A 26961-nucleotide genomic window follows, 5' to 3' on the forward strand; every position below is an offset into this window, starting at 1 on the left:
TAAATTGAAATAAAGTTACTTTAAAATTTTATAAATCAGTTCTAATTACTGTTTATTTGAATTTTCAGAACTAGTCATATTTTGATCTAAAAATAACATCATTTATGAAATATTTCAGATACAGGTGACCAGACGAAACTCAATGAATTGAGGACCAATGTAATAGATCAACAATCTTGCGCAAGACAATGGCAGCCTACTTCGATCCTGAACACCCATATATGTATCGGTGATGGCGAGACCGGCTCTTGTAGTGTAAGTTCATTTAATGGTATCTGCTTGAACTCCAAAATCGAGCAAACAATATACCCCTACTCCTAACAGTTTTCAAGATATAAAGTGTGTCGGGCAGACAAACGCTGTTGAGAATACAAATTAGTGAACTGAAAATTCTGCACCATCTGATGTCTTCGATTTGCACTACATGTAAATGCTGCATGCTTGAGGTTCATAAAACTTGGTGAATGAAGGTCATTCCTGACGTTCTTTATTTCTCAGATTGTTTTTAGATGAATATTTTAAATGCTACTCATATCACACAACTCAAAATTAATAAGGAAATGGAAAGGGGAGGGGGGGGGGGGGTAGTTTACATCTTACTGAGCCGTGGTTCAAATTACTTGACTTTCTTCACACTTAAATGGTAACTTTTATGTTATTTTTTTATCACTTTCATCTCAAAAATATTTCACCAGACTCCATGGCCATAAAACGTAGATAAGCTCTTGTGTAAAATAGTTTAAACAAGCTAACTTGTGTCTCCCGCTTGAGGAAAAAGAAAAGGGTGGAAAAAATGAAAAGAATATGAAGATGTAGAAATAAAAAAAGAGAGTTAATTTTGACATTTTGACTTTTCCGCTTTTGCCTTAAAGTCAGTATGAGGTCTTTTTTTAGGTTAAAGAAATTAACCGTAAGTTTCGTTGCAAAAGATTACATAGAACTAAAGTTATCAACTGAAAACTATGTGTACAATAAATATATTTCTGACCTTGGTCTTTGACTTTTTGACCTCAAAATCAATAGAGGTCTTTTTACGTCATATTGACTAAAGGAATGAAATTTCATCGCAAACATCAAAGAGAACTAAAGTTATCACTAGGAAACTATTTTATGCAAAATAAGAATTTTTCACCCTGACCTTTAGATCTAAGTTATCATCTGGAAAGTGTTATTTGCAATGTGTGAATTTCTGGCCTTGACCTCTAACCTTTTGACCTAAAAATCAATAGAGTTTTTCTTCAGGCCGTAAGGAATTGTAATATAAAATCTTACTTCAAAATCACAAAAGCTTCTTAAAGGGTCCTGGCCACAGATTTGAAGTTAATATTTTCTCAAATTTTCTATATAATACCATGACTTATATGTTGCCAAAGTATTTCACATGGAAATATAATGAAGACGTGTTCAGAAACTTCTTTTATTTGGAAATTATTAAAACTACGAATTTCGGGACGCGTTCGATTGACACATATCCACTTTCACGACGTAAACTTTATCCTTATTACTTAAGAAAAGTAGAAATTTTGTTGTGTATTAATGAAAAAAATTTAAACTATAATCCAGAAAATTCAGACTAGAAATGTGAGAAAGCAAAACCAGCTCACAAGTATTGTCAGTTCGTTCTCAGTGATGTGTGCAGAGTTAACAAAGTAACAAATTGAACACATCCGGCAAAACGTAAACATTAACAAAAACAGAGCCCGTGCCCTGTTTACAAAAACAGATGTTTGATGAGATGTAAAGAAGAATGTCGTTAACGTTGTCATTGAATTCTAAAAACATTCATGTAAGTTCAATTTAACTGGTTTTATTTTTTTTAAATTATAGAAAATTTAAAATGTAAACAATGTAACTGTGTCCAGGCCCCTTTAAGATACAAAACGAAAATGTTACACAGAGAGAATATATTTATGTTCTTGGCCTTTAATCTTTTGACCTCAAAATCAGTTGGATTTCTAAGGCCATTGGAAGTTATGATATAAAACTTAATTGCAAGATCTTAAAAGTTTTTTGAGATACCGTCCAGAAACGAGAATGTTACACAGAGACAGAATGAGACAGATAATAAACGGACAGACAGATAGACCCAAAATAATAGCCCCCCCCCCCCTCAATTTCATTGAAAGCGGGGGACAATGAAATATATTTATATTCACTGAATATTATGTCCTTTATTTCTTAAGAAAATCACGGTCGATTATCAGTACTTTAACGCCACTTAGCAAAGCTCCTGTTTAAATTTCTTAAGCAGTGGCTATTCCATCAATGAAACATACAACGTATCAATAATACAAATTCCCATAATAACAAAGACATTTTATTGTTTATATTTATGTCTATAAATAATCATGTAAGTAGAATTATCTAGGTTTTAGTTAAACGTTGCAGCTAATGCAGAAAAAATGTACATTACCCGCTTACGCGGATTATGTATTTTTTGCAACAGCTGCAACATTAATTCCCATAGTAACAACCAAAAAGCAGTTTAGCTTTTAAATATGTCATTTTAAAACAACAAAGTCCGCGAAGATTGTTGTATAGCCCCTTTGTCCTTGATTCTTGTGTTATTTTTCACTTTCAAGTAACTAGGTCAATGACCTACTTTTCATTCTCCCCTGAGTATTTCTTGGAAAATACCTCAATTTTACACAGTATGAACAATATTTTCTTTACTTACAAAATATTACAAACGGCAAAACTCTTTAAATAACGAAATATAATAGGAATGACGTAGTTTTGCTTCATAAATAATTAGAGTTTGAGCCATTAACTTGTTATTTTAATTGTCCAAATTTCCTCTGTCAATTTTCTAAGTTTAACCCATTTTTAGCTCACCTGAGCTGAAAGCTCAAGTGAGCTTTTCTGATCACATTTTGTCTGTAGTCCGTCTGTCTGTCTGTCCGTCCGTCTGTAAACTTTTCACATTTTCGACTTCTTCTCCAGAACCACTGGGCCAATTTCAACCAAACTTGCCACAAAGCATCCTTGGGTGAAGAGGATTCAAGTTTGTTCAAATGAAGGGCCACACCCTCTTCCAAGGGGAGATAATGAAGAATAAGTGAAAATTTGGTGGTATCTTTTAAAAATCTTCTTCTCAAGAACCACTGGACTAGAAAATATGAAACTTATGTGGAATCATCTTTAGGTAGTGTAGATTCAGATTTGTTCAAATCATGACCCCCCTGGAGTAGGGTGGGGCCACAATGTGCGATCAAATTTTTACATAGGAATATATTGAAAAAAATCTTCAAAAATCTTCTTCTCAAGAGCAGCAAAGCTGTGATTAGTCATATTGATATGGAAGCATCATCAGATAGTATAGATTGAAATTTGTTCAAATCATGACCCCTGGGGGCAGGGTGGGGCCACATTGGGGGTCGAAGTTATACATAGAACATATATTTAGGGGAAAACTTTAAATTACTTCTTCTGCTGAACAATAGGGTCATTATGAGTTATACTAATGTGGAAGCATCCTCAGCTAGTGTAGATTCAAATTTGTGCAATTTATGGCCCCCAGGGTGAGGGCTGGGCCTCAGTAGTGAAAAATAATTAAATGAATCAAAGTTTTACATAGGAATATTTTTAACTTTTGGTCACAAAAGAAGCTTAAAGTATGTAAATATGACATTAATTGATGTCTTTTTATTTAATGTTTTTGAAAAAAAAAAACGATAAATTAATCTGTAGTCACAAATACATTGTATATTACAATATATGAAGAATATTAATATTTGGATCGGGTTCGATATTTCGAATATCAAAACGAGGTTCTTTGTTTTACGCCATATTGGAAGAAAAACGAAGGATTATATCTGTCTGCGTAATTTGGGTTTGATAGAGTTGAAATAGTATTGTTTTTTCCAAGGTAATGTTATGACAGTTATCCGTTCGTGTATGAAAGAAAAATGCACCGTCTGTTCTTATATTCTTGTATTTATTCTTTTACGAGATAGGGTAAACTGATCGCAAGTCGAACGCTTATCTATATTCACCGACAGTGTTGACAACAGGGTACATTATGCGTCTCATAAACCTAGAGATGTATCGAAATGTGTGCCTAAAGCGTCATTTTAGCGTGTTGTTTACTGTGGCAACTGAATGAAACAATTGTTATTAAAGGAAAAAGCCCGAGATACCAAATAGATCATAAGTCGAACACATTCGACCACAAGTCGAACGGCTAGATATGAAGTCGAACGTCATTTATTCCGAGTCGCATGAATTACATAATTGTTAATAGGAACTGCTTTTCATGACATTAACATATTAAATAGACAAACTTCTGAAAAGATTTTTTTAATCTCGTCTTTTTCTTTTATAGATAGATTTTGATTCATACCAAACATTTTGACATGATTTTCATTAAATTTATCTTAATATCAAGGAAGATTGTGAAACGTTGTTGGTAATACTGGAAATAATTTTAAATTGAAGGAGGAAAGTAATACATGTAATGTAGAATTCAGTCAACATTATCAATTTGCAAAATTTTTCATTGATTCTCCACCTTTTCTGTTGATTTTATCTTATTTCTCTCTGTATTCAGTTTTTTTTTCCAGTTTTATATGCTTTGTCTCTCTTTTTTTCATCCTCCGTTGAACATGTTTGAAGCCCAATTTGAAGTTATGACAAAAAAGAAAAAAAAATTAAACGTTTTGCTTCTTTTTTTTTTTTTGACATCGATCACTGTTTGTAATCTTCATTTTTTACACCTAGAAGTCTTTTCTAAGGTAACATTTGGAATGCTTAAATTATTCGTTTCAGGCGAATTTATGTGGTCAGGACTCAATTTATTGTTTGAAGTTTCACAACTTTCTATGATGGGACTAATTTCCTTAAAGTTCGATTACTTTATTCAACGCAAAATAGTTTCAATCTAAACAATCTTGCCATGAAACAAATTCAATTTGACATATTTTGAAATCAGAAGACATAAAACGATTTACAAAATTGCATAAAAATTTGATGTTGAATATTTTTTTCTTCAGAAATTTTTAAAATTTTTCATGCGGATTTTTAAAACCATTCAAATTATCTCTATAAGCTTTCGTTTTTCTTTTTCTTTAATCAAATGTTAATCCTCTGTTACGGCCCCTATTTTCCTGAGATCTCAACAAATCTTATTTTTTTCTGGAACTGGCGCAAACATACTTGCAGCATCGTTGTTTTGTTTTTTTTTTTTAAAGGGGGGGGGGGCAAAAAAGATTCAAGACAACGTACCTGAAAAAGGTGAAGATAGGGAACGGAATCGATCTCAAGAAAATCTACAGACAATACAAATGTGTGAAAAGGATATAAAACACGAATCCCCGGAAATTCCAGAGGTGGGATCAGGTGCCTAGGAGAAGTAAGTTGACCAGTCACACCCGCCATCAATAACCCGGGAGTCCGATGCCCGGGACCCGGTAAAATTGCGGGCGAGCATGTAAAAAATGAAGATTCACATGCCCGCTGGGCATGTGTAATGTTTTCTCCATTGTAGACTGACTTTTATGTAAAAATATTTTACACAGTGGATTGCAATCTATACTTTCGTTTCTGATATTAAAGTGTGTACGGTATTTTATTCCATGACAACTCCTTTTCCCTTTTTGTTTCTAATTGGCATTTCTTGATTTTTTGTGTGTGAAAATTTGAATAGTAGTTTAGTAAAATACCCGGTAAATAAAATCAAAAGAAATTACATTTACGTCAGAAGTTATCGTTACCCCCCCCCCCCCCCTCTTTTTTAACATGTTCAATTATTTAATACTCGTTTATTAAATTCATATTTCTTCAAAAATAGCAATGATTACCACATTTTGGTAGATTTATTATTTATTGTAGATTCACTGACCTTTTTTAACAGCCCTGTTTATACATGTATTTAATGTACCAAATAAATATGCCGTCAGTAGTCAAGTAAATAGGTGAAATTAATTTTTTATTACCTAATGTAACAGTATCATTAAAACAGACAAGTATATGACCAAAGAAGTGCATACACATTTTGAAATCAGTTTCACAGGTGTCATATGCAATGAAGCGTAACTAACTAATCCTGTCCTCTTTCTACTGTTGTTGAAATGCACGAGATAATCATGCCAGATTGTGTACATGTACACATTGTGTACACAAACTGTAATTACACTGTAGGATTTTCACATGGAATCCAAATTCAGTATGTTAAAAACTGCATGCAGGTTTTTCCGTAATGATAAACTACTACATTTCAAAATTTTCGGTAATGCATTACAGCAATAAAAAGTATATGTTCTTGACCACCCGAAAGAATATTTTTCACTCTTGGAAATTTTTGGTTGTTGGTCCATTCTTGTATAAACAATGGTTCATACACTGTAAAGACAGCATTTTTTTATTTCATGAAGTTAAATTTTGAGTAGGGCATGTAAACTTGGTAAAAGTAGTAGATGAGATGCCCGACGGGCATGCGTTGAAAAAAAATTGTTGTGAAGACTGCGCCATGGGCCAGCAAAAACAAAGAAGTAATTACCCAATCTTGAAAATTCTATGCGGTTGGGGGGGGGGGGTCCAACTGTTTCAACGATAAGCTTTTTGGCTACATAAAACGGGGCGATTTTGAAAACATTGGCAGGCGCAGACCCAGGTATTTTTTTTTCCAGAGAGAGGGGAGGGGGCACTACATTAAAAAAAATCCAACTCACAAATTTGTTAATAAAAAGAAAAGAAAACTCCTTTCCCCAGCATGAGGATTTTTGCACAAAGTTTAAAACTTGATTTTAGACGTAATTGCCAAAATAGATAGCCTACATCTGAATTTGCTATATTACGACTAGATGTTTACAGTTAAAATGATCAAGTAAATTGTGGTCTGAATCATGGAATAATTAAAGTACTGGTGGCACAGGTTTGTTTGTTTGTTCGTTTGTTTGTTTTTGTTTGCTTGTGTGGTTTCTTTTTTGTTTTTGTTTTTTGAATTGAAAGAGTTGATTCATTTTCTTCTATAATAATATAATTTTTATAAATCTTATAAAGCTTTTATTCTCTCTTGTATAAATTGCGGTATTTTTATCGTTGTTTCTAGTGTCGAACACTGATCGACTTGCGATCATTTTCGGTGTTCGACTCCATATCATTTTTCGATATTAATTCAATGAGCTTTGGTTAATTATTTTGCGAATTATGTATCCAAAACCATATCAAAACAGCTTTTAAAAATATTGATTGGTACAAATCTGTCTTTTAAAGTATTGATTAGCTTATTTGGTAAATGTTTGGAGCTTTGAAACAACATGGATAATTCATTTACGACAGAAAATTTGGAGAAATCACCTTCAAATTTCCCGGCACCTAGAACTATTAACAGAAGAGTTCGACTTAGAAAAGATAACTCTAATTGATTAAATGGATAAAAAAGAAGACAGATAATCAAGAGTTGCCTACCATTTATTGTTTATCAAAAGGTGTAGGTGAGGTTTAAAATGCGTTCGACTCGCGGTCATGTTCGACTTTCGATCAGTTTACCCTAATCTGATTAGGAAGTAGATATTTTCGAGCTCCGATTTTTATATGAAGAGCTCCAAAATCAGCATGAATACATTCCAGACTACGAATTGCTGTGTATTAATCTGCAGAAAGAAAATTTGGAAGTGATGAGTTTAAAATTTAAATATTGCAGTTGGTAAAAATATAGATATTTTCCTTTTTATTTCATAAATTTTCCGATGTACTTTCAGCCAATCAAAATCCATGTATTAAATATTCTACATGTGGTACATGTACACAGCGTGTAAAACGTTTATATATATATATATATATATATATATATATATATATATATATATATATATATATATATATATATATATGCAACAGTTTGACTCTGCATTTGCTTTGAAAGCTTTTGGAAGGGGGGATATTGTATTTATTTTAGAGTTAGATACTGTTATTGTATACTATGGGGTAAAAATAATTATTATGGAATAGGTACCCAGTTGCAAGTTAAGTTTTTATTTTTTAAAGTTCATCTGTGGAGATACAGCTATGTAATTTAGAAATTCTGCCCAGGAATGCACATGAATGGCATGACCTTGTCTTAAAGAAAACGTGATATATTTGTCTTGCTTGACTTATCAAGACAAGTAATAGTAGAGATAAGGAGTTTGAGATTTTATTTCAGTCATAACTTTATGTGTGGTGGTACAGCAAACATATCACCTTTAAGAAGGGGAGGTTTATATGCTTTTGCAAAACAGTTGGTTCGGTATATGCTTGCGAAACTCGCAAAGTAATAAAGAAGATGGATAAACTTAAAAGTGTTGCGTGATTTTTTTAGTTGCATTTTAGATAATGTTTAAATACAATTGCATGCATGTTTATAGAAAGTTTAAACTTGCTGAGATCAGGCTTCCAATGTTCTGTACACACAGGTGTTTACCAACATGGAATACAGGGTTTGTAAAAAGCACTAGTCTGATGCCCAGACACTAATAACGCCTTGGGGCGTTATAGAATTCGATCACATGACCGACTTCATGTCATACCCCAATGAAACTCTAAAAATGATATCTTATTTCTTAAGTAAAAATTTGGTCTTGCAAGTAGAATGCTGGTTGGCACTAGCCTGATCAGACTATTTGAATTTTCAGTTGTATATTTATCTATTACCTTTTCAGTATTTTAAGGACATAAGCAACGTAGTTTGAACTTTATTGTCTTTTTCCCTGGAATTGAAGAGTTCCCATACTTAAAGGAATCGAGTGCTACATTTAATGTCTATATATGCTGTTGTACACTTCTTCTAGAATAAGTCTGGATAAACAAAACATCTAGAATATATGTTTAGTAATTTTTGTATATTTTTCTTTGAATTATACAAGAATTTTCATCAATTGATATCTTTTCAAAACCCCTGGTAATGCCTGCTGATTTTTGTCTACGAACATCTGATGGCACTATAATCTTAAATTAAGAATATCTTGAAAAAATTACCAGTAGGTGAGGTACGTTGCGTATGTCCTTAAATAAATGTTAAAAAAAAAGATTTATTTTCTTATTGAAGTTTTCGACTTCTTATCTTTCTGTCCATGTTTATTAGCTCTACTGGTCAGAGACCAGAAGAGCTTATGTGATAGTAAGGTGTCCGTTGTCCGTATATCTGTCAAAACACAACTGCTCCTACAGTTTTAGTCCGATTTCAGTATAACTGGTACACAAGTAGCCTACACTAAGATACATAATTCCGTGTATCAATTTTTGATTTCAAGGAAATGTGTTGCCATGGTTTCTAAATATAGAAATTATTTGAAATTCTTTCAAAACGCTACTCCTCCTACAGTTTTAATCTGATTTCAATCTAACTTGGTACACAAGTAGGCAACACCAAGATACATAAGTCTATATTATATATCTTTTTTGATTTTTAGCTCTACTGGTCAGGGACCAGAAGAGCTTATGCGATAGAAAGTGTCCGGCGTCCGTCCGTCTGTCTGTCTGTCCGTCTGTCTGTAAACAATTTTTTCAAAATGCTACTCCTCCTACAGTTTTGGTCTGATTTCATTCTAACTTGGCACAGAAGTAGCCTACGCTAAGATACATAATATAGTGCATCAGTTTTTGATTTGGATGAGCGATGTTACCATGGTTACTAAAAGTAGAAATTTCTGTGAAATTCCTTTAAAACGCTACTCCTCCTACAGTTTTGGTCTGATTTCAATATAACTTGGCACACAAGTAGACTTCACTAAGATTCATAATTTAGTGCATCGGTTTTTGATTTCGATGAACGGTGCTGCCACGGTTACTAAAAATAGAAATTTCTGTGAAATTCCTTTAAAACGCTACTCCTCCTACAGTTTTGGTCTGATTTCAGTACAACTTGGCACAGAAGTAGACTACACTAAGATACATAATTTAGTGCATCGGTTTTTGACTTCGATGAACGGTGTTGCCATGGTTACTAAAAATAGAAATTTCTGTGAAATTCCTTAAAAACCCTACTTGTCCTACAGTTTTGGTCTGATTTCAATATAACTTGGCACACAATTAGACTACACTAAGATGCATAATTTAGTGCATTGGTTTTTGATTTCGATGAACGATGTTGCCATGGTTACTAAAAATAGAAATTTCTGTGAAATTCCTTTAAAATGCTACTCCCACAGTTTTGGTCTGATTTCAATATGACTGTGTCTGATTTCAATATGATTTGGCATACAAGTAGACTCTATTAAAATACGTAATATAGTGCATCAGTTTTTGATTTTGATGAAAGATGTTGCCATGGTTACTAAAAATAGAAATTTCTTTGAAATTCCTTCAAAACGAAACTCCTCCTACAGTTTTGGTCTGATTTCAATATAACTTGGCGCACGTCAAGTAGACTACACTAAGATACACAATTCAGAGCTTTTTGATTTCGATGAATGGTGCTGCCACGGTTACTAAAAATAGAAAATTCTGTGAATTTCTTTTAAAACTCTAGTCCTCCTACAGTTTTTATTTGATCTCAATTTTTAAAACGCTACTCCTCCTACAGTTTTTATTTGATTTCAATTGAACTTGGCACACAAGTAGACTATATTGAAATACATAATTCTATTTATTGCTGCATGTTGCAAAGTTTCAAATCCAAGTGCTACTTTTTCTTTGTTACATGTATATGTACAGACCAGTAGAGCTACAGTCTCATCAGAGGCTTCTGGTTTGATGAATGGACTTGCCATGGTTACTAAATATAGGAATTTTCATGAAATTCTTTTAAAACGCTACTCCTACAGTTTTAGTTCAATTTCAGTATAACTTTGTACACAAGTAAGTTATAAAGATACATAATTTCTTTATATCAGTTTTTGATTGAATGATATTGCGATGGTCACTAAAAATAGAAATTTAAATGAAATTCTTTCAAAACGCTACTCTTCCTACAATTTAAATTCAATTACAGTATAACTTGGTACACAAGTAGACTACATTAAGATATAAAATTCTGTTTATCCGTTTTTGATTCCGATGAACGGAGTTTCCATGGTTACTAAACATGGAAAACTCCGTGAAATACCTTCAAAATGCTACTCCTCGTACAGTTTTCATCTGATTTCAATATAACTCGGCACACAAGTTGACTACACCGAGATACATAATTCTGTTATGGGCTTTTGATTTCGATGAACAGGTTGTCATAGTTACAAAAAATAGAAATTTCTATGAAATTCTTTCAAAATCCTGCTACTCCTACATTTTCAGTCTGATTTCAATGTAACTTGGTTAACAAGTAGACTATACTAAGATTCATAATCCTGTGTATCGGGTTTTAGCTCACCTCAACAAAGTTGGGGGAGCTTATGTAATACCGTCGGCATCCCAGGTTAAGGTTTTTGGAGCAGTTTTCTTTTCAAGTACTTCTATGGCCTATATTAGTCGGAGATGCAAGAGGATGCTTCTAGTGTGTTTCATTGTACCAGTCAAGGTTTCAGATGCTGCAATTTCAGCTAAAGAATGACCAGGTTAATGATTTTGGAGCAGGCTAAAGTTCTTGGAGCAGGTTAAAATTTTTGGAGCAGGTCTCATTTCCAAGTAAATAATTAACTATAAGCCCTATATTGACCAAACTTGCATGGATGATACATCTAAGGATGCACACTACTGAACTTGCTTCTGATGCTGGATCTGACCTACACTTTCTGGATGAGTGACTTGGTTAAAGTTTTTGGAGTAGATCTCATTTCCAAGTAACTATAAGCCCTATATTGACTAAACTTGCATGGATGATATATCTAAGGATGCACAGTACTGGACTTGCTTCGGATGCTGGATCTGACCTACATTTTCCAGATGAGTAACCAGGTTAAAGATTTTGGAGCAGATCTCATTTCCAAGTAACTATAAGGCCTATTTGAACCAAACTTGCATGGATGATGCATCAAGGGACGAACAATCTCAAACTTGCTTCGGATGCTGGATTTGACTAACATTTTCTGGATGAGTGACTAGTTTTAAGTTTTTAGATAAGTCTATTCCCAAGTAACTGGAAGCCCTATCAGACCAAAATTGCATAATATTGCATCTAGGGATGCACACTCCTAGATTATTAGTTTAGTGTGGGACTTTGCCTTACTTAAAGACAACATTCGTTGAGGTGAGCTCTTTAATCTCTGATTACCTATGTTTGATATTGTTAAAGTGTTGTCATCATTACTAAAAATAATATAATAATAATAAAATATAAATAGAAATTTCTGAGAAATTCTTTCAAAATGTTACTTCTACAGTTTCTGTTTAATTGCGATTAAACTTGATTCAGAAAGAGACCAAACCAAGGATCATTATTTTATTTATTGCTGTTGCCATAGTTTTAAGTCCAAGTCCTACTTGCTCTACTTTTGTTAAGTAAAAACCAGTAGAGCTACAGTCTCATCAGAGAGTTCTGGTTTATATTTTGTCATTTATGGTTGCCATGTTCAAATGGCTAATGAATGGGAACTAAAGGTTGAGGCAGAGGCTGTCACTGACTTCAAGAAACACTCTGAATTAAAATGCACATAAGAGTTTGATTGGTGGGCAGTTGGATATAACTCAGTTATCTATGAATATATTGTGATGACATGTTTATAGTGCATCAGACTCCATCAATGTGTAAAACAAAACAGTTTAATTACATGATCAAATATTTGATGATAAAATGACAGAACAGAGGGTTCATAGAAATTTAATTTTTGAAACTAAGTAATGAGCTTTGTTGATTAAATATAAAGGAATGAAACAAAACTGTCCTTTTATATTTCACACTTTTAAGGAGTCTTACCTGGCTAGTAAAGAGTGATTTGGGTAAAATTTTGCCATTGCTTGCCCGACTGGGCTAGTGCTGAAAACAGTTTTTGCACACACGGGGAATATTTGCCAGTATTTTACAGTTTCTCATTCAATTCTTGAAAAGCATAGTGATAATGTCTGAATAAATAAATACACAAATATAAATATTGATAATTCTGCCCTTGTGTAATACGTCATTGTGTCTTCTGTATGATTATTTTCCACAGTATTTACAACTTGAAACAATGATCCAGATGAATTAATGAACCAGCACTTTGATATTTTTCAGTCCAGCAATACTATGAAAAGCTTGGTAAACTTTGATCAATATTTCATTTGAGTATATTACAAAAAAAACTTTTGTTATCATATTTGCTGTATTAGCTCAGAAATGATATGCAGGCATTCTTAGATTTTTAATGACACTTTGTATTAACTGCCATGAAAAGTAACGCACTGAAAAATGTGAAGGGTGTTAAGTAATGTTGGATAGCATGTATTTTTAATTCTCCTTTTTCAACTATATTTGAATTGTGTTAAAAAATATTAAAGAGAAAGCAACTACCTGAACTTTATTGGAGATTTGATTAACCACCCAGTAAAGGTGGGTGACCCCTATTAATTTTTGGGTCAAAAAGGGTCAGTTGTTAATTAAACACACTATTATAGAAAAATTTTGGCTCTTTGCTTGATATATAAAAAAATTTAATACAGAGACTGATCACTCTATATCAATGACAGATGGAAGTTACCTATCTAGAAAAAGTAAGTTTTCAGATAAAAAAAAAATTACACTATGTTTTGATGTATTAGTGCTTATAAGGAGTTTGAGCTAGATTCTCTCTCTCTCTCTCCATTGCTAATTAAATGTTAGACAGTGACGCTAGTGGCATTTTTGGACAAATTTGGTACACTGCTTTCCCCTATGTAGTAGATGACCCCTGTTAATTTTGTGATAAAAGGTCAAATGATATAGGAGGAATTGTCAACTTAGTCTATTGAGAACCATTTGCGTTTAACGGACGTCGAATTTTTTTCACTGGTACCCCTGTAAGAAATAATTATCTTTAATGATATTGAAGTCTGATAGAGATCAATCTTTAAGTTGGTATAATGTTTGTCCCTCACTATTCAATATTCAATTTTTTTCCATATTGGAAATTTAGTTATTTCTATTTTGATATTTCCACAAATTGGGAAGGGGGGTATGTTTCTCAAAACATTTTTTTTTAATATGCTTGTCCAGATATTTCATAGTGGAATTGGTATTTCTTTTTTTTTTTTTTTTTAATTGTGAAGCCCCCCCCCTCCCCCAATTTTTATTTTTGGTAAACATTGTGATTGCTTTATCTTAAATAAAACATTATCAAATAATTTTAATTGTTACCATTTAAAAGGAGTATTATAAAAATAAATTTCTTTTTATCTCCAAAATGTTGTTTTGTAGATGCCTCGTAAGAAGTACTGGAAGAAGAGCACTGCCAAGAAAGAGTTACAGACTGACAAGACTGAGGAGACTGGCCTCATGAAAAACAGTAAAACAATGTCTGACCTGGACTTGACTGAGGAGACTGGCCTCTTTAAAAACAGTAAAACAATCTCTGACATTAGAATGACTGAGGAGACTGGCCTCGTTCAAAACAGTAAAACCAATGTTGACCCTGAGGAGCCTGTCCTCAGGTTACAAAAAAAAACAGGAAAACAAAAGAAAATTGTGACACAGATTTGCTCAATGAACTTTGTGAAAAAGATTTGCAGAATGAACTTTGTGAAAAAGATTTGCTCAATGAACTTTGCGAAAAAGATTTGCTCAATGAACTTTGCGAAAAAGATTTGCTTCATGAATCTGCTGAAATGATTTTGCAAAATAGTATTGTTGAAAAAAGTTTAGCAAACAAAACTTTTACCTCTGAATCTTCACAGTATACGAGTGGCAATGTTGGAGATGATCAGACAATACAGAATGATTACGGAGGTAATAAGGTATGTACTAGAAAAATAGCATTTGGGTCATTCCATCAAGGAGACATTAGATTTTCAATGTTCTCAAGAGGTAGTCAGTGTACTTGCAATGCTCTTACCATGCTGATTAAGTGTTATGAGGGATTTTCATTTACTTCAGAATTCATAGATAGAACTCTAATATCAGGAGACCAAGTTTATGGAAAGACTGTTACAAGTTTGCAACAAAGAGGAAAATTTCTCAACAAACTTTTGAATTTCGATGAATTGCCAATAAATGTATCATTGGGAGAGAATCATCATGTTATTCAAAAATTTGAAACCATTTGGGGATTGGTTGTTTCTGAAGAACAAAATAGGCAGGTTAAAACATTGCATTCTGCTTTAAAGGAGGCATTTCAAATTTCAAGATATTTATTGATAATGATAGGAGCCATTTGTTCTGCTGTATATAAAGTGTCAAACAATGAGTATTACTTCTTTGACTCACATTCACATGATGGTCATGGCATGTCTTCGTGTGAAGGTAAATCTATACTAGTGCTCAACAGGAGTATTGATGACTTGGTATCTTTTATGTACAGTATGTATAACAGCATGCATATTGATCTTGAAGTGCAGTTTGAAATTTTACCCATCTCAATCTCTACTTTGTATCATAGCTTCCCAGAAAATGATCCATTGCAGAGAAAGTTTTACAGAATGGATGAAAAGCTAACAGCAGAGATAAATTCAAAATCCCAAATTGAATCCAGGAAAACATATATGAGAGAATACATGAAGAAAAAGAGACAGAATGAAGAATTCAAACATGATGAAAGAAACAAAGATGCCAAGGCCAAACAAATTAAAAGACAAGATTATAATATAATAAAGAAAGAAAATGAAAGAGAAACAAAAGCAAAAAGAGTGAAAAGACAAAGTGTTGAACTGAAAGAGAAAGAAAACAAGAGGGAATCAACTGCAAGAAAAGTGAAAAGACAAAATGTAAAAGTAAAAGGGAAAGAAAATGAAAGGGAAACAATTGCAAGAAAGTTGAAAAGGCAAAATGTTGAAGTGAGAGGAAAAGAAAAAGAACTGATAAAGCTGCAAGAAAGTTGAAAAGACAAAATAATGAAGTGAGAGAAAAAGAAAAAGAACTTGATAAAGCTGCAAGAACGTTGAAAAGGGAAAATGTTGAAGTGAGAGGAAAAGAAAAAGAACTTGATAAAGCTGCAAGGAAGTTGAAAAGACAAAATAATGAAGTGAGAGAAAAAGAAAAAGAACTTGATAAAGCTGCAAGGAAGTTGAAAAGACAAAATAATGAAGTAAAAGAGAAAGAAAAAGAACTGGATAAAGCTGCAAGGAAGTTGAAAAGACAAAATAATGAAGTTAAAGAGAAAGAAAATGAAAGAGAAACAACTGCAAGAAAGTTGAAAAGGCAAAATGTTGAAGTGAGAGGAAAAGAAAAAGAAATGGATAAAGCTGCAAGGAAGTTGAAAAGACAAAATAATGAAGTAAAAGAGAAAGAAAATGAAAGAGAAACAACTGCAAAAAAAATAAAAAGACAAAATGTAGAAGTAAAAGAGAAAGAAAGAATAAAGGATAAGTCTGCAAGGAAGTTGAAAAGATTGAATAATGAAGTAAAACTAAAAGAGAATAATATAAATAGAATTTCCAAACAAAAATATAGGGAAAACCCTTTTGTTCTTGAAAAACAACGATTAAAAATACAAGCTAAAAGAAATGACTTTTCTTATAGACAATATGAAAGATTGAACAATCGACAAAGGAAACAAGGTAAAAGAATAAATGAGGAGTATTGTAACAAAGAAAGTGAAAGAGATAGACAAAGACAGTTTGGAAACCATTTACAGGATTGCATCCAAAATTTTCATGAAAAGATTAAACATGGTCCAATTTTTGTGTGCTCATGTTGTCATCAAACATGGTTCAAAGAAAGTGTTTTAAAAGTGGAAAACACAAGTTTGGATGTCACAAGTAAAACCAGATATCTTACTGGTATTATTTCTGTTGGAAATGCAGAATGGATTTGCAATACTTGCTATTCAGCAGTAAGAGAAGGAAAAATCCCCAAGCTGTCTGTTCTAAATGGCATGACATGGCCACCTAAGCCAAAAGAATTGGATTTGTTTCCATTGGAAGAAAGATTAATATCACTTAGGATACCCTTCATGCAAATTAGAGAGTTGCCAAGAGGTGGACAATATTCTGTCAAAGGAAATATTGTGAATGTTCCCGTGGATATTCAACCTACAGTGAATAGCTTGCCTAGAAAGATGGATGAAAATATTACAGTTCCTGTGAAGTTAAAGAAAAGGTTGTCTTACCAAAAGTGTGATTATCATGAAAATGTACGACCAACAAAAGTATTGATGGCTTTACATTGGCTTTTGAACAACAGTGACTTCTATAAGAATGCGAACATCAATGTTGATGATAGTTGGTTTCAAGAAATTACAACTTCAGCAAATGAAATCATTCAAGAATTAGTACAAACAGAGAGGAGAAGAGATCAAAATATTGATAATCTTGAGACAGATGATGATGATCAATTCTGTGAAGTAGATGGAGTTGGTAGAGATGGTAATTGTGATACTCTATTAGATGACGCTTCTCGAGACATGAATCAGATATACACCTTTGCTCCAGGAGAAGGACAACGTCCCCTTAGTCTATATCAAGATCAGACTGCAGAATATTTATCATTTCCAACAATATTTTGTGGAAAGGGAAGAACAAAAGATGATGAAAGACAAGTTCGCATCTCATATGCAGATATAGCTAAATGGAAAATGAGAAGTGTTGATAGACGTGCTGCCCAATCTGTTCCAAATTTGTTTTTCAAGTTGAAAAAAATACAAATGAAGCAAGTTACAGACAAATGCAACCTGGCACTTAGGAAATGCAAAACTAAAGGAAAATCCATGACAGCAAATGAAGTGAAAAATCCTGAAAATGTGAGTAAACTTGTTAGACATAATGAAGGTTTCTTTGTCTTCAGACAGTTGCGAAATTCACCTGCATATCTTGAGACTAGAAAAAAAGATGTATTTGCTATGATCAGACAATTAGGTTTACCAACATGGTTTATGTCACTATCTGCAGCTGATACAAGATGGAATGATCTCATCAGAGCACTTGGAGTGTTAAATGATGGAAAAGAATACACTGATGAACAAATTGACAGCATGACGTGGTTTGAAAAGTCAAAACTAGTACAAAAGGATCCTATTACATGCACTAGGTACTTTGATCACAGGTTCCGTATGTTCATGAATTTAGTATTGAGGAGTGACCACCATCCAATTGGCATTGTAAAAGATTTCTTTTATAGAATTGAATTTCAGCAAAGAGGATCACCACATGTTCATATGATCATTTGGATAGAAAATACTCCAAAATATCATGAAAATAATGAAAAGGAGATAGTAAATTATGTAGATAATTTCCTTAAGTGTGAAAAGAATGTAGAGGATGATTTGACAGGCTTACAAGTGCACAAACATTCACAGACATGCAAAAAGAGAGGTAAAACTGTATGTCGATTTGGGTTTCCCCTTCCTCCTCTTGAAGAGACTTTGATTTTGGAGCCACTAGAGTGTGATGTTGACAAATACAAGAAAATGTATGATGAAATTCAAAAACAGCTAAATGATATGAAAAATGGATGTGATTTGTCTTACAAGGAACTCCTAAGCACAGTACTACAGATATCTGAGGAAGATTACATTAAATGCATTAGAAGTTCACTTAGAGGTCCAAAGGTTTTTCTAAAGAGAAAGCCTTGTGATATAAGAGTAAACTCCTTCAACAGAGCAGTTCTTGATGCTTGGAAAGCTAACATTGATATTCAGTATATTTTGGACCCATATGCATGTGCAATGTATATTGTTTCTTATATAAGTAAATCTCAAAGAGGGATGAGCGATTTACTTAACAGAGCTGCAAAAGAAGCTAGAGAGGGAAATCTTGACATTAAAAGACAGGTGCGCCACATTGGAAACCATTTTCTCAACAGTGTAGAAGTTGGAGCACAGGAAGCAGCATATTTAGTATTACAAATGCCAATGACCAAGGCATCAAGAGATGTTGTTTTTGTCAACACAAGTCCATCAGATGATCGAGTCATTCTCATCAAAACGGATGCTGAATTGGAAAAGTTGACGCCAAATTCTACAGATGTTGAATGTAGCAATGTAATTAAGCGCTATGCCAAACGCCCAAAACAGCTTGAAAACTGGTGTTTAGCTGATTATGTATCACAACTAGATGTTGTATTCCCTAAAGATAATGAAAAAGAGTTCACTGAAAATGAAGTGAATGATGATGATCAGGACAATCAGTCAGATGATGAAGACAATACAGATCGTGATTTTAGTGAAAGTGATACACTTGTTACTCTGAGAAATGGCATAAAGATCAGACGACGAAAAGTACCTAGGGTAATTAGATATGTGCGGTTTAATATCAAAACTGATCCAGAAAATTACTATAGGGAAAAACTAATGTTGTTTATGCCTTGGAGAAATGAATCTGTTGATCTAATATCAGGAACTGACACATTTGAGAAGTCGTTTCATCTGAAGAAGTCCTTTCTTACACACAAGGTCAAAGAATATGAATTTAATACTGAACAGCTTGATGCAGCTTTGCAAATGGCAACTGAGGATTTTTCAGAAGCTTTTGATGAATTGGCACCAAATGTTCAACAAAGAGAAGCAGAAGATGAAAACGAGGGATCTCTTGAATCTGAAAAATTTGTTCAGTTTAATCCTGAAAGGCCTATTGAACAGAGACAGTATGATATAGGATCTGACATTGGCATTCCATCTACAAGACAAATAACTGAAGAAAGTTCTGTTAGATTACCAGACAGTGAATACTTGAAACTTTTAGGAAGTCTAAATGTAAAGCAGCGAGAATTTTTCAATCATGTTTTGCAGTGGGTCAAAACAAAGACGGAACCTATTTATTCATTTTTATCTGGGGGTGCTGGTGTTGGCAAATCTGTTTTGATTAGAGCACTTTATCAAGCTCTGCATAGATATCTGTGTTCCATAGAAGGTGAGAATCCAGATGACATAAGAATACTTCTTTGTGCTTATACTGGCAAGGCAGCATATAACATTGGAGGGGCAACTATAGCATCTGCTTTCCATCAAAAAATTAATCAAAGTCAACAAAGTTTGCACTGTGATGAATTGAATACTTTTCGTACAAAGTACCAAAACCTAAAATTGATCATAATTGATGAGATATCGATGGTTGGAAATAGGTCATTAGCACTCATTGATAGTCGTCTACAACTTCTTACAGGCATCAAGAAACCATTTGGTGGCATTAGTATCATAGCTGTTGGTGATTTTTTTCAACTTAAACCTGTGATGGACCGTTGGATCTTTCAGGATTTAAATCATGATGCTCAAGCTCTTGCAAACAATCTTTGGAAGGAGCATTTTTGTATTTTTGAGTTGGATGAAATAATGCGCCAGAAAGATGATCTTGAGTTTGCTCAACTTCTCAATCGTCTTCGCTACAATGCAATGACAGCAGAAGATATGAATGTAGTACACAGATGCATGATAACGGAAACAAGTGACAATTATCCACATCATGCTCCTCATCTCTTTACACAGAATTCTAAAGTAGATGCATACAACAATCAGTTGATTGAAAAACTAGAAGGAGAAAAGGTGACAGTGAATTCAGTGGATACTGTTCTGAAGGATTATTCAAAGGAACTTAAGGAAAAGCTGCTCAGGTCTCTATTTAAAGCAGATGATGTTAGCAAAACTGCTAATTTGATGCAAAAATTGACTCTTGCTGTTGGGATGATATATGATATCTCAGTCAATGTTGATGTATCTGATGGTTTAACAAATGGGTCATCATGTAAGGTAGAATTAATTGAAAGGAGAATGGAAGGCATATCAAGGCCAAGCATTGTTTGGGTAAAATTTTTTGATTCTGCTATTGGAAAAATTACTCGCAAGAGATACAAACATTTATTTCATGATGGAATTACTGAGGACTGGACACCAATTTTTGAAGTTCAGCGGTCTTTTGTATTGAATTACAATACTTTTCAGAGGATTCAATTTCCATTACGGCCAGCTGCAGGGAAAACAGTTCATAAAGCCCAGGGTTGCACTGTTGATGAAATTGTAATTGATTTGTCTCAGACTAAAGTAAGGAAAAATCCACATATTCACTATGTAGCACTTAGTCGGGTACGGTCAGTAGATCATCTTCACATCCTAAACTTCAATGAGCAGGCATTGGCTATGGATGAACAAGTGGTAGAGGAAATGGAAAGAATGAATAAAGATGTACCACTACAACTTTGTTATGTCCCATTATACCAGGTTGATTTGCATTCTTTCAAAATTGCTTTCAACAATTGTAGATCACTTCATAAACACTTCCCACAAATTCAAAATGAACCAAATATTGTTGCATCAGACATAGTTGGATTCTCAGAGACAAGATTAACTAGTGCAGATGTAGCAGGAAATTATCATCTACAGGGATACACGGCAGTATTTAACCATGAGGCTACAGCTAATCTGGATAGACGTCCACATCATGGAACAGCAATATATGTGAAAAATGTTTACAAAACAACCTGCATCTCAAAGCTGAACAGTGGTTCAATGGAGTTCATCATGGGAAATGTACAATTAAACCAAAGTAGAGATGTCCAAGTTGTAGTTATTTACAAATATCCATCTTGCTCTTTTGGGGATTTTAAACAACATGTGGAGATGCATATAAAACCCTTGATTGATGACCAGAAAGACTTGGTATTCTTAGGAGATTTTAATTTTGATTTGTTTGCTGGGCATACAGACTTTCTAACATTTATGGAAAAAGGCTTTAATTGTAAACAAATTGTGTGTAAGGCTACTCATGACTCTAGTTCTAAACTTGACTTGATCTTTACAAACATAATCCCATGTAGAACAGATGTAATTGAAGCATACTGGTCAGATCATAAAATGGTGTACTGTGCATTTAATAAGACTATGCATTAAATACAATGGGGCACCAAAGTTAAAACATTTCAGAGGGAGATGCGTAAGAATGCCCCCTCCCTCATCCCCTTTGTCCCAGTCTTATACCCCTCAAACAAAGTTTGAGGGGTATACTGGAATCATCATGTCCATCTGTCTCTGGGTTTGTCAATATCTGAAGCTTTTTTATTTTTTTTTTATGATTATGTCATGACCATCAACATAGATAATTTAGACAAGATCAAGGTCACAGAGTTCAAATGTGTATAATTCTGACAGACAAAATTTTGGATTTGGATTAAACACAAGGTCATCTTTCGCATTAATGGTTGCTCATGAAGAAGACGTCTGTCATGATCTCATTGCATGATTGTTTGTATAAGTCATCTGGTGATATAAGGGTAGAGATTATCATGACCTTCAGCTAACTACAGTCATCTCAATAAGATTCAGGCCATTGGAACTTGCAGTATAATTTTAGCAAGATGGCAGAGAAGTATGTGTCTTTCCAAGTTGCCTTGTTGGGGTATTAGTCCTATTTAGGCAGTTTTAGTTGTAAGACTCCTTATAAAACAATTAAATAATGATTTTTTTTATTGTAAAATAAACCTTTGAAAATATAAATTTTGTACTTTATCTTTCTTTTTATTATTATACAGTTGTGCTTGAGATGAAGACATTTAAATTTTAAACCTGACTGTCCTTTGCATATTTAATTCATATTCAATTGATGTATATATGTTTACTTGCCTTTAGGATTTCCTTTGTAAAAAAAAAGAATTTCATTTTTTTTTTTTTTTTTTTTTTTTTTTTTTGCTATTACAAGTTGCACTGAATTTTTAATGCGTGTTTAAATTAAAATGATAAGGTCATATTCATACAATAATTACATTTTCACCAATTACCAGTTGGTCTACTGTTGAAGACAGCTTATTTCTCAAGATTTGTAAAATTCTGAACAACTCTTTTCATGTATATATATAGAACAAGGTATACTTTTGAATATATCGTTTGTAAATTTGTTGAGATTTTTCATTACTTCCATTATTGTTACATGTAATCCTGTATATTCATTTTGTAGTTAATTTTATAGGATATATCGATCTTTTCCATTCTGAGTACATGCATTACCATTTAGAGGGTTAGTGTCTGACAAACAGTATTGATGTATCAGAAGTCATGCTTTATAAGTCCCTTTATGACATATGGATTATATTTTATACTGAAAACTGAATTTTTCTGTTGAGAACTTTTCATTGTGAAACCTAGGGATCTTTCTGCAATTGAAGGATATTCTTTGATAGACTACAGCAATTGAGACTATAGACCATGCCATTAACTGTGATTCGGACTCTTTTAAGCTACTGTATGTGATTTTGACACCCCTAGCAGTAAATGCCAGATATAGATATATCACTGAAATGAATATGTGGCACCTGATATAGACCGTGGAAACCACCGAGTCAGATCTCTTCATTGACACACTTGTAACTTTTGCTCAAATAGTATGAACATTTACTTATTTTATCAGAATATGTGTCAGTCAATTTTCTAACTTGCTTGCTAGAAAAGTATGATAAAACATACAAAATACTAATTATACTTTAATTACATCTTATTTGTATTATGAACTTCTTTTTAGAACGTGTTTCATGAAAATAACCTGTGCAAATAACATACAATCCTTGCAAGTTAAATAATTACATTGCACAGTAGATGTTTGATTGTAAAACCTCAGATTTTTTGATTCAGATGAATTCCACCTACCATGATCATGTAGATTTTTGTGATTATCAAGAAAGTAATGATGACTTCTGTTAGGTCAACTTTACTGTGTACAAAATGTATAATTAACAGGTAAGTATGGAAAGAGGGGGTCAATGGCCAGCCCGTAAAGGGAGGTAAACCTACCTCTTTCAAGAAAAGCACTTAAATATGATAGCACATGATATTACTACATTTAGAATTTTAAAAAAACTAAAAAAGAAAAAAAAAAGAGCTCCCTTAATTTTTCAATGAGATTTTTTGAATCTGAGGTTCTGGTATTGCAATTATATAGCCAAAATCAACATCATTATTGTCATTTAATGTTGATCAATTTAAAAGCAAAATATTAAGTATATGGCAAAACCTGAAGAACATATTTCTTTTTCATTCACTTGCACAGAATCTTTCCCTTTTTCGTTTTTCGTTGGGAAAGGTTATCTATATTGAGTGCATGATTATATTTTTTTTAAATGACCAATTAACATATTAACACACATGCATATTATGACTGGATTTTCATGTGAGCATTACTTAAATTTTTCCATGCTGTTTACTTTCTATTTATTATTCATTGTCATTTGCAATTTCAACTCGAGATTTAATTATACTGATTACAAAATACATGTTCTTGATTTATTGCTTCACATGTATATATATGAAAGTGATATATACTAGTCTCAAATGTGTCAACATAATTTAATTTGTACCAGCTTGTCTAACATTTTATCTCTTATTTTTTTCATAAAAAGTTGCATATTGTTACCTGCAGATTATCACTTAAGACTTGCATAAATTTCTTGTAAATGAATAAAGTTTTTTAATACAATCATAATTATGCATTTTTCTTATTGACTGAAGGGAGCTAAATAACTGATTGTACTTGATAATGCAGAATAAATTTGAAGAGTCTTGAGGTCATGAAAGAAATTATTGAATATGCATGTCCAAAGCCTTCATACTTCTAAATATAAAGTACACTTTTGGTCAGTGAAATTAAAATTCAAGCATCCCCATATTGTGTTGATTTAATTCACTTATGAAACATTTGGTCTAAATTTTGATGAGGCCAGAGTATAAGGTCATAACATTTCATGTCAGCTAGTAAGGATGAAAAAAATTTTTTTAAAGGTTAACATTTGAAGAGCTGAGCTAAGATGACTCAGGTGAGCGATGTGGCCCATGGGCCTCTTGTTAATCTAATATTATAAAAATCTGAATGATAAATTATTTATAGCTTCTTCTACTATTTACTTTTGTTGCCCTTATTCTGTTTGTATCAAAATTATATGAGGTCAATGATCAAATCATTAAGATATGTTGTCTGGAATGGTTTTCGTTCATATTTCTGAAATTCTTCATTGCATGTCATTCAAGTATTTGAAACAATACATGAGCTTACACACTCATGATATTTGAAAAATGATGTTTAAAAACACAGAGAATCTTAACTTTGTGAATGATGTTGCAAGAAAAAAATGTGACAAAAATGAAAAATTAAAATTCAGTCCAAATTTCCTCTGCATCACCATATATTTACATTACATTTTGTTTTTGCATATTTTCTTAAAAATATATATATATTAATTTTTTAATTAATACTGAGTTATAAGTTTGTTATTTTGTCCATTTAGAACATATATAGAGGATATTCAATGTTTATCTGTCAGTAACATACCTCGGTTCAAAAATTGATCTTGTTCGGTTCTATGAAATCAAAATTATATTTAGAATCGGAGTGATTTTTAACAAAGTAATTTTGTTGATGACCAACCACAAAGAACAAAGTTCCAATACATTGATTTTAATAAATATGTAGATTTTTTCTAAGTATCACCACAAAAAAAAATACTCCTCATAAATCTTGAAGAATCAAACCACGCCACATTAATCAGGAATCAAGCCACAATATCAGACCTCTGATTACGAGTCATTACGCCTAATTTTGACATCACGTTGCTCATTAAAGAGGAGCAATACTACTGATAACATTTTGAGATGCGTAGAGTAATGTATCCATGTATTAATTTCCATATTCTCTTAGGGTGATTCTGGAGGACCTCTGTCTTGTATGAAAGATGGGAAATGGATGCTGGCAGGAGTGACGTCATTTGGAGTCACGGGGTGCGAGACGAGTGGATACCCGGATGTTTATACACGAACTTCTGTGTACAGACCTTGGATTGAGTACATAATTAGAACAAGTGGAAGATAATGCAGCTATATGTGTTACATATTTATGTCCCTTCTAATTGTAAATTAAAATACAGTGTACAACCAATTTCCAGATATATTGAAAAATAATTTCCTGCTCAATTTCAACTTGTGAAAAACTTCTGTTTCCATTAAAACATACTGTCTTTCTAAATTTTGTATTTGTACATATATTTTATTTCATTTTCTACACCAACATTACGGAATCAACATTCTTAAATATTTTATAATGGCAATGTTATGGCTGCGTCCATGCGGTGTAAGAGAATTCTTGTTCTGGACTTTTTTTAATGAATCTAAGAGTTATTTCCCTTCTCCTGCTTGTTACATTCCTCGAATATCTGTTTTATATCTCTCCATAGTATTTAGGGAAAAAAATCATAATTATCATTATCTTGTTATTTTTAAACTGTTTTGTCTTAAAATATAAATACACCAAAAATTGATATATTGACAGGTCAAGAGATTTCCAATAGGACTATTAAGAAAACACCATCAACTTTGTATTATGCACAAGTACAATGACAATTTCTTAGGAAAAATTATATATCACTGAGGAACGTGTCTTCTGACCTTAATGCACATGTTTATACATGTTTTCACCTATACATCATTAGTATTTAATCTTTTGAAGTTAAAAATATCTTTCGGTAACATTAGAAAATGATGTAATGTATATATGAAGAATTACGAATTAACAAATTCTTTATTTGCGCATACATTATGGCATCGTTATTCAATTTTATAGGAATCATTTTGTCACGTTTTTGACAGAAAATAGCAGCATATGTAAGAATGAGACAATTTTCAAATATTGTATACAATTTTGCCAATTAATGATAATTTCACTTTGTGGATATATTAAGACGGACACTCGCAAATTAAGTTTTTAAAAGATAATCTTCGAACACGTGAATAAGTTTCTGCCACGCAGAATTGCGCAACATGCAGATAAGGTAATGAATGCGCAGCATCTCTGTCTCTCTGGACATCCGGTCAGCATTGATAAACTATCCTACTGATTTTGATAAAGACCAATAGTTGCCAGCCACTGGTTGGAAAGTGTATTGCTCATTTCCCGTCCTACTCAATTACCTACTTTTGTTGGGCATTACGCAGACATTTTATAATAAATAATACGTCTGACCTAAGTCTACATAAACTTTAATCGGCTCGGTCAATATTTTACACTTGAATTAGTAGCCGTCTATTCAGTTGTGTATTTAATGGC

The 26961-nt window shown here is 32.9% G+C and overlaps 1 protein-coding gene across 1 annotated transcript in view; it reads left to right on the forward strand.

Moving 5' to 3' along the window:
- LOC133184021 (suppressor of tumorigenicity 14 protein-like) overlaps positions 1-25742 on the forward strand; it is a 38564-nt gene extending 12822 nt beyond the window's left edge. The window contains exons 8-9 of the mRNA XM_061318892.1: positions 119-255; positions 25561-25742. Of these exons, the coding sequence (XP_061174876.1) occupies positions 119-255; positions 25561-25731 (308 nt within the window). The 3' untranslated portion in view covers positions 25732-25742. The remainder of the gene's footprint in view (positions 1-118; positions 256-25560) is intronic.
- The last annotated feature ends 1219 nt before the right edge of the window (positions 25743-26961 follow it).

This window comes from Saccostrea echinata, unplaced genomic scaffold, assembly GCF_033153115.1.
Source record: "Saccostrea echinata isolate AGI-Se365-2 ecotype Australia unplaced genomic scaffold, CSIRO_AGI_Sech_v1 ptg000009l, whole genome shotgun sequence".
NCBI lineage: Eukaryota > Metazoa > Mollusca > Bivalvia > Ostreida > Ostreidae > Saccostrea > Saccostrea echinata.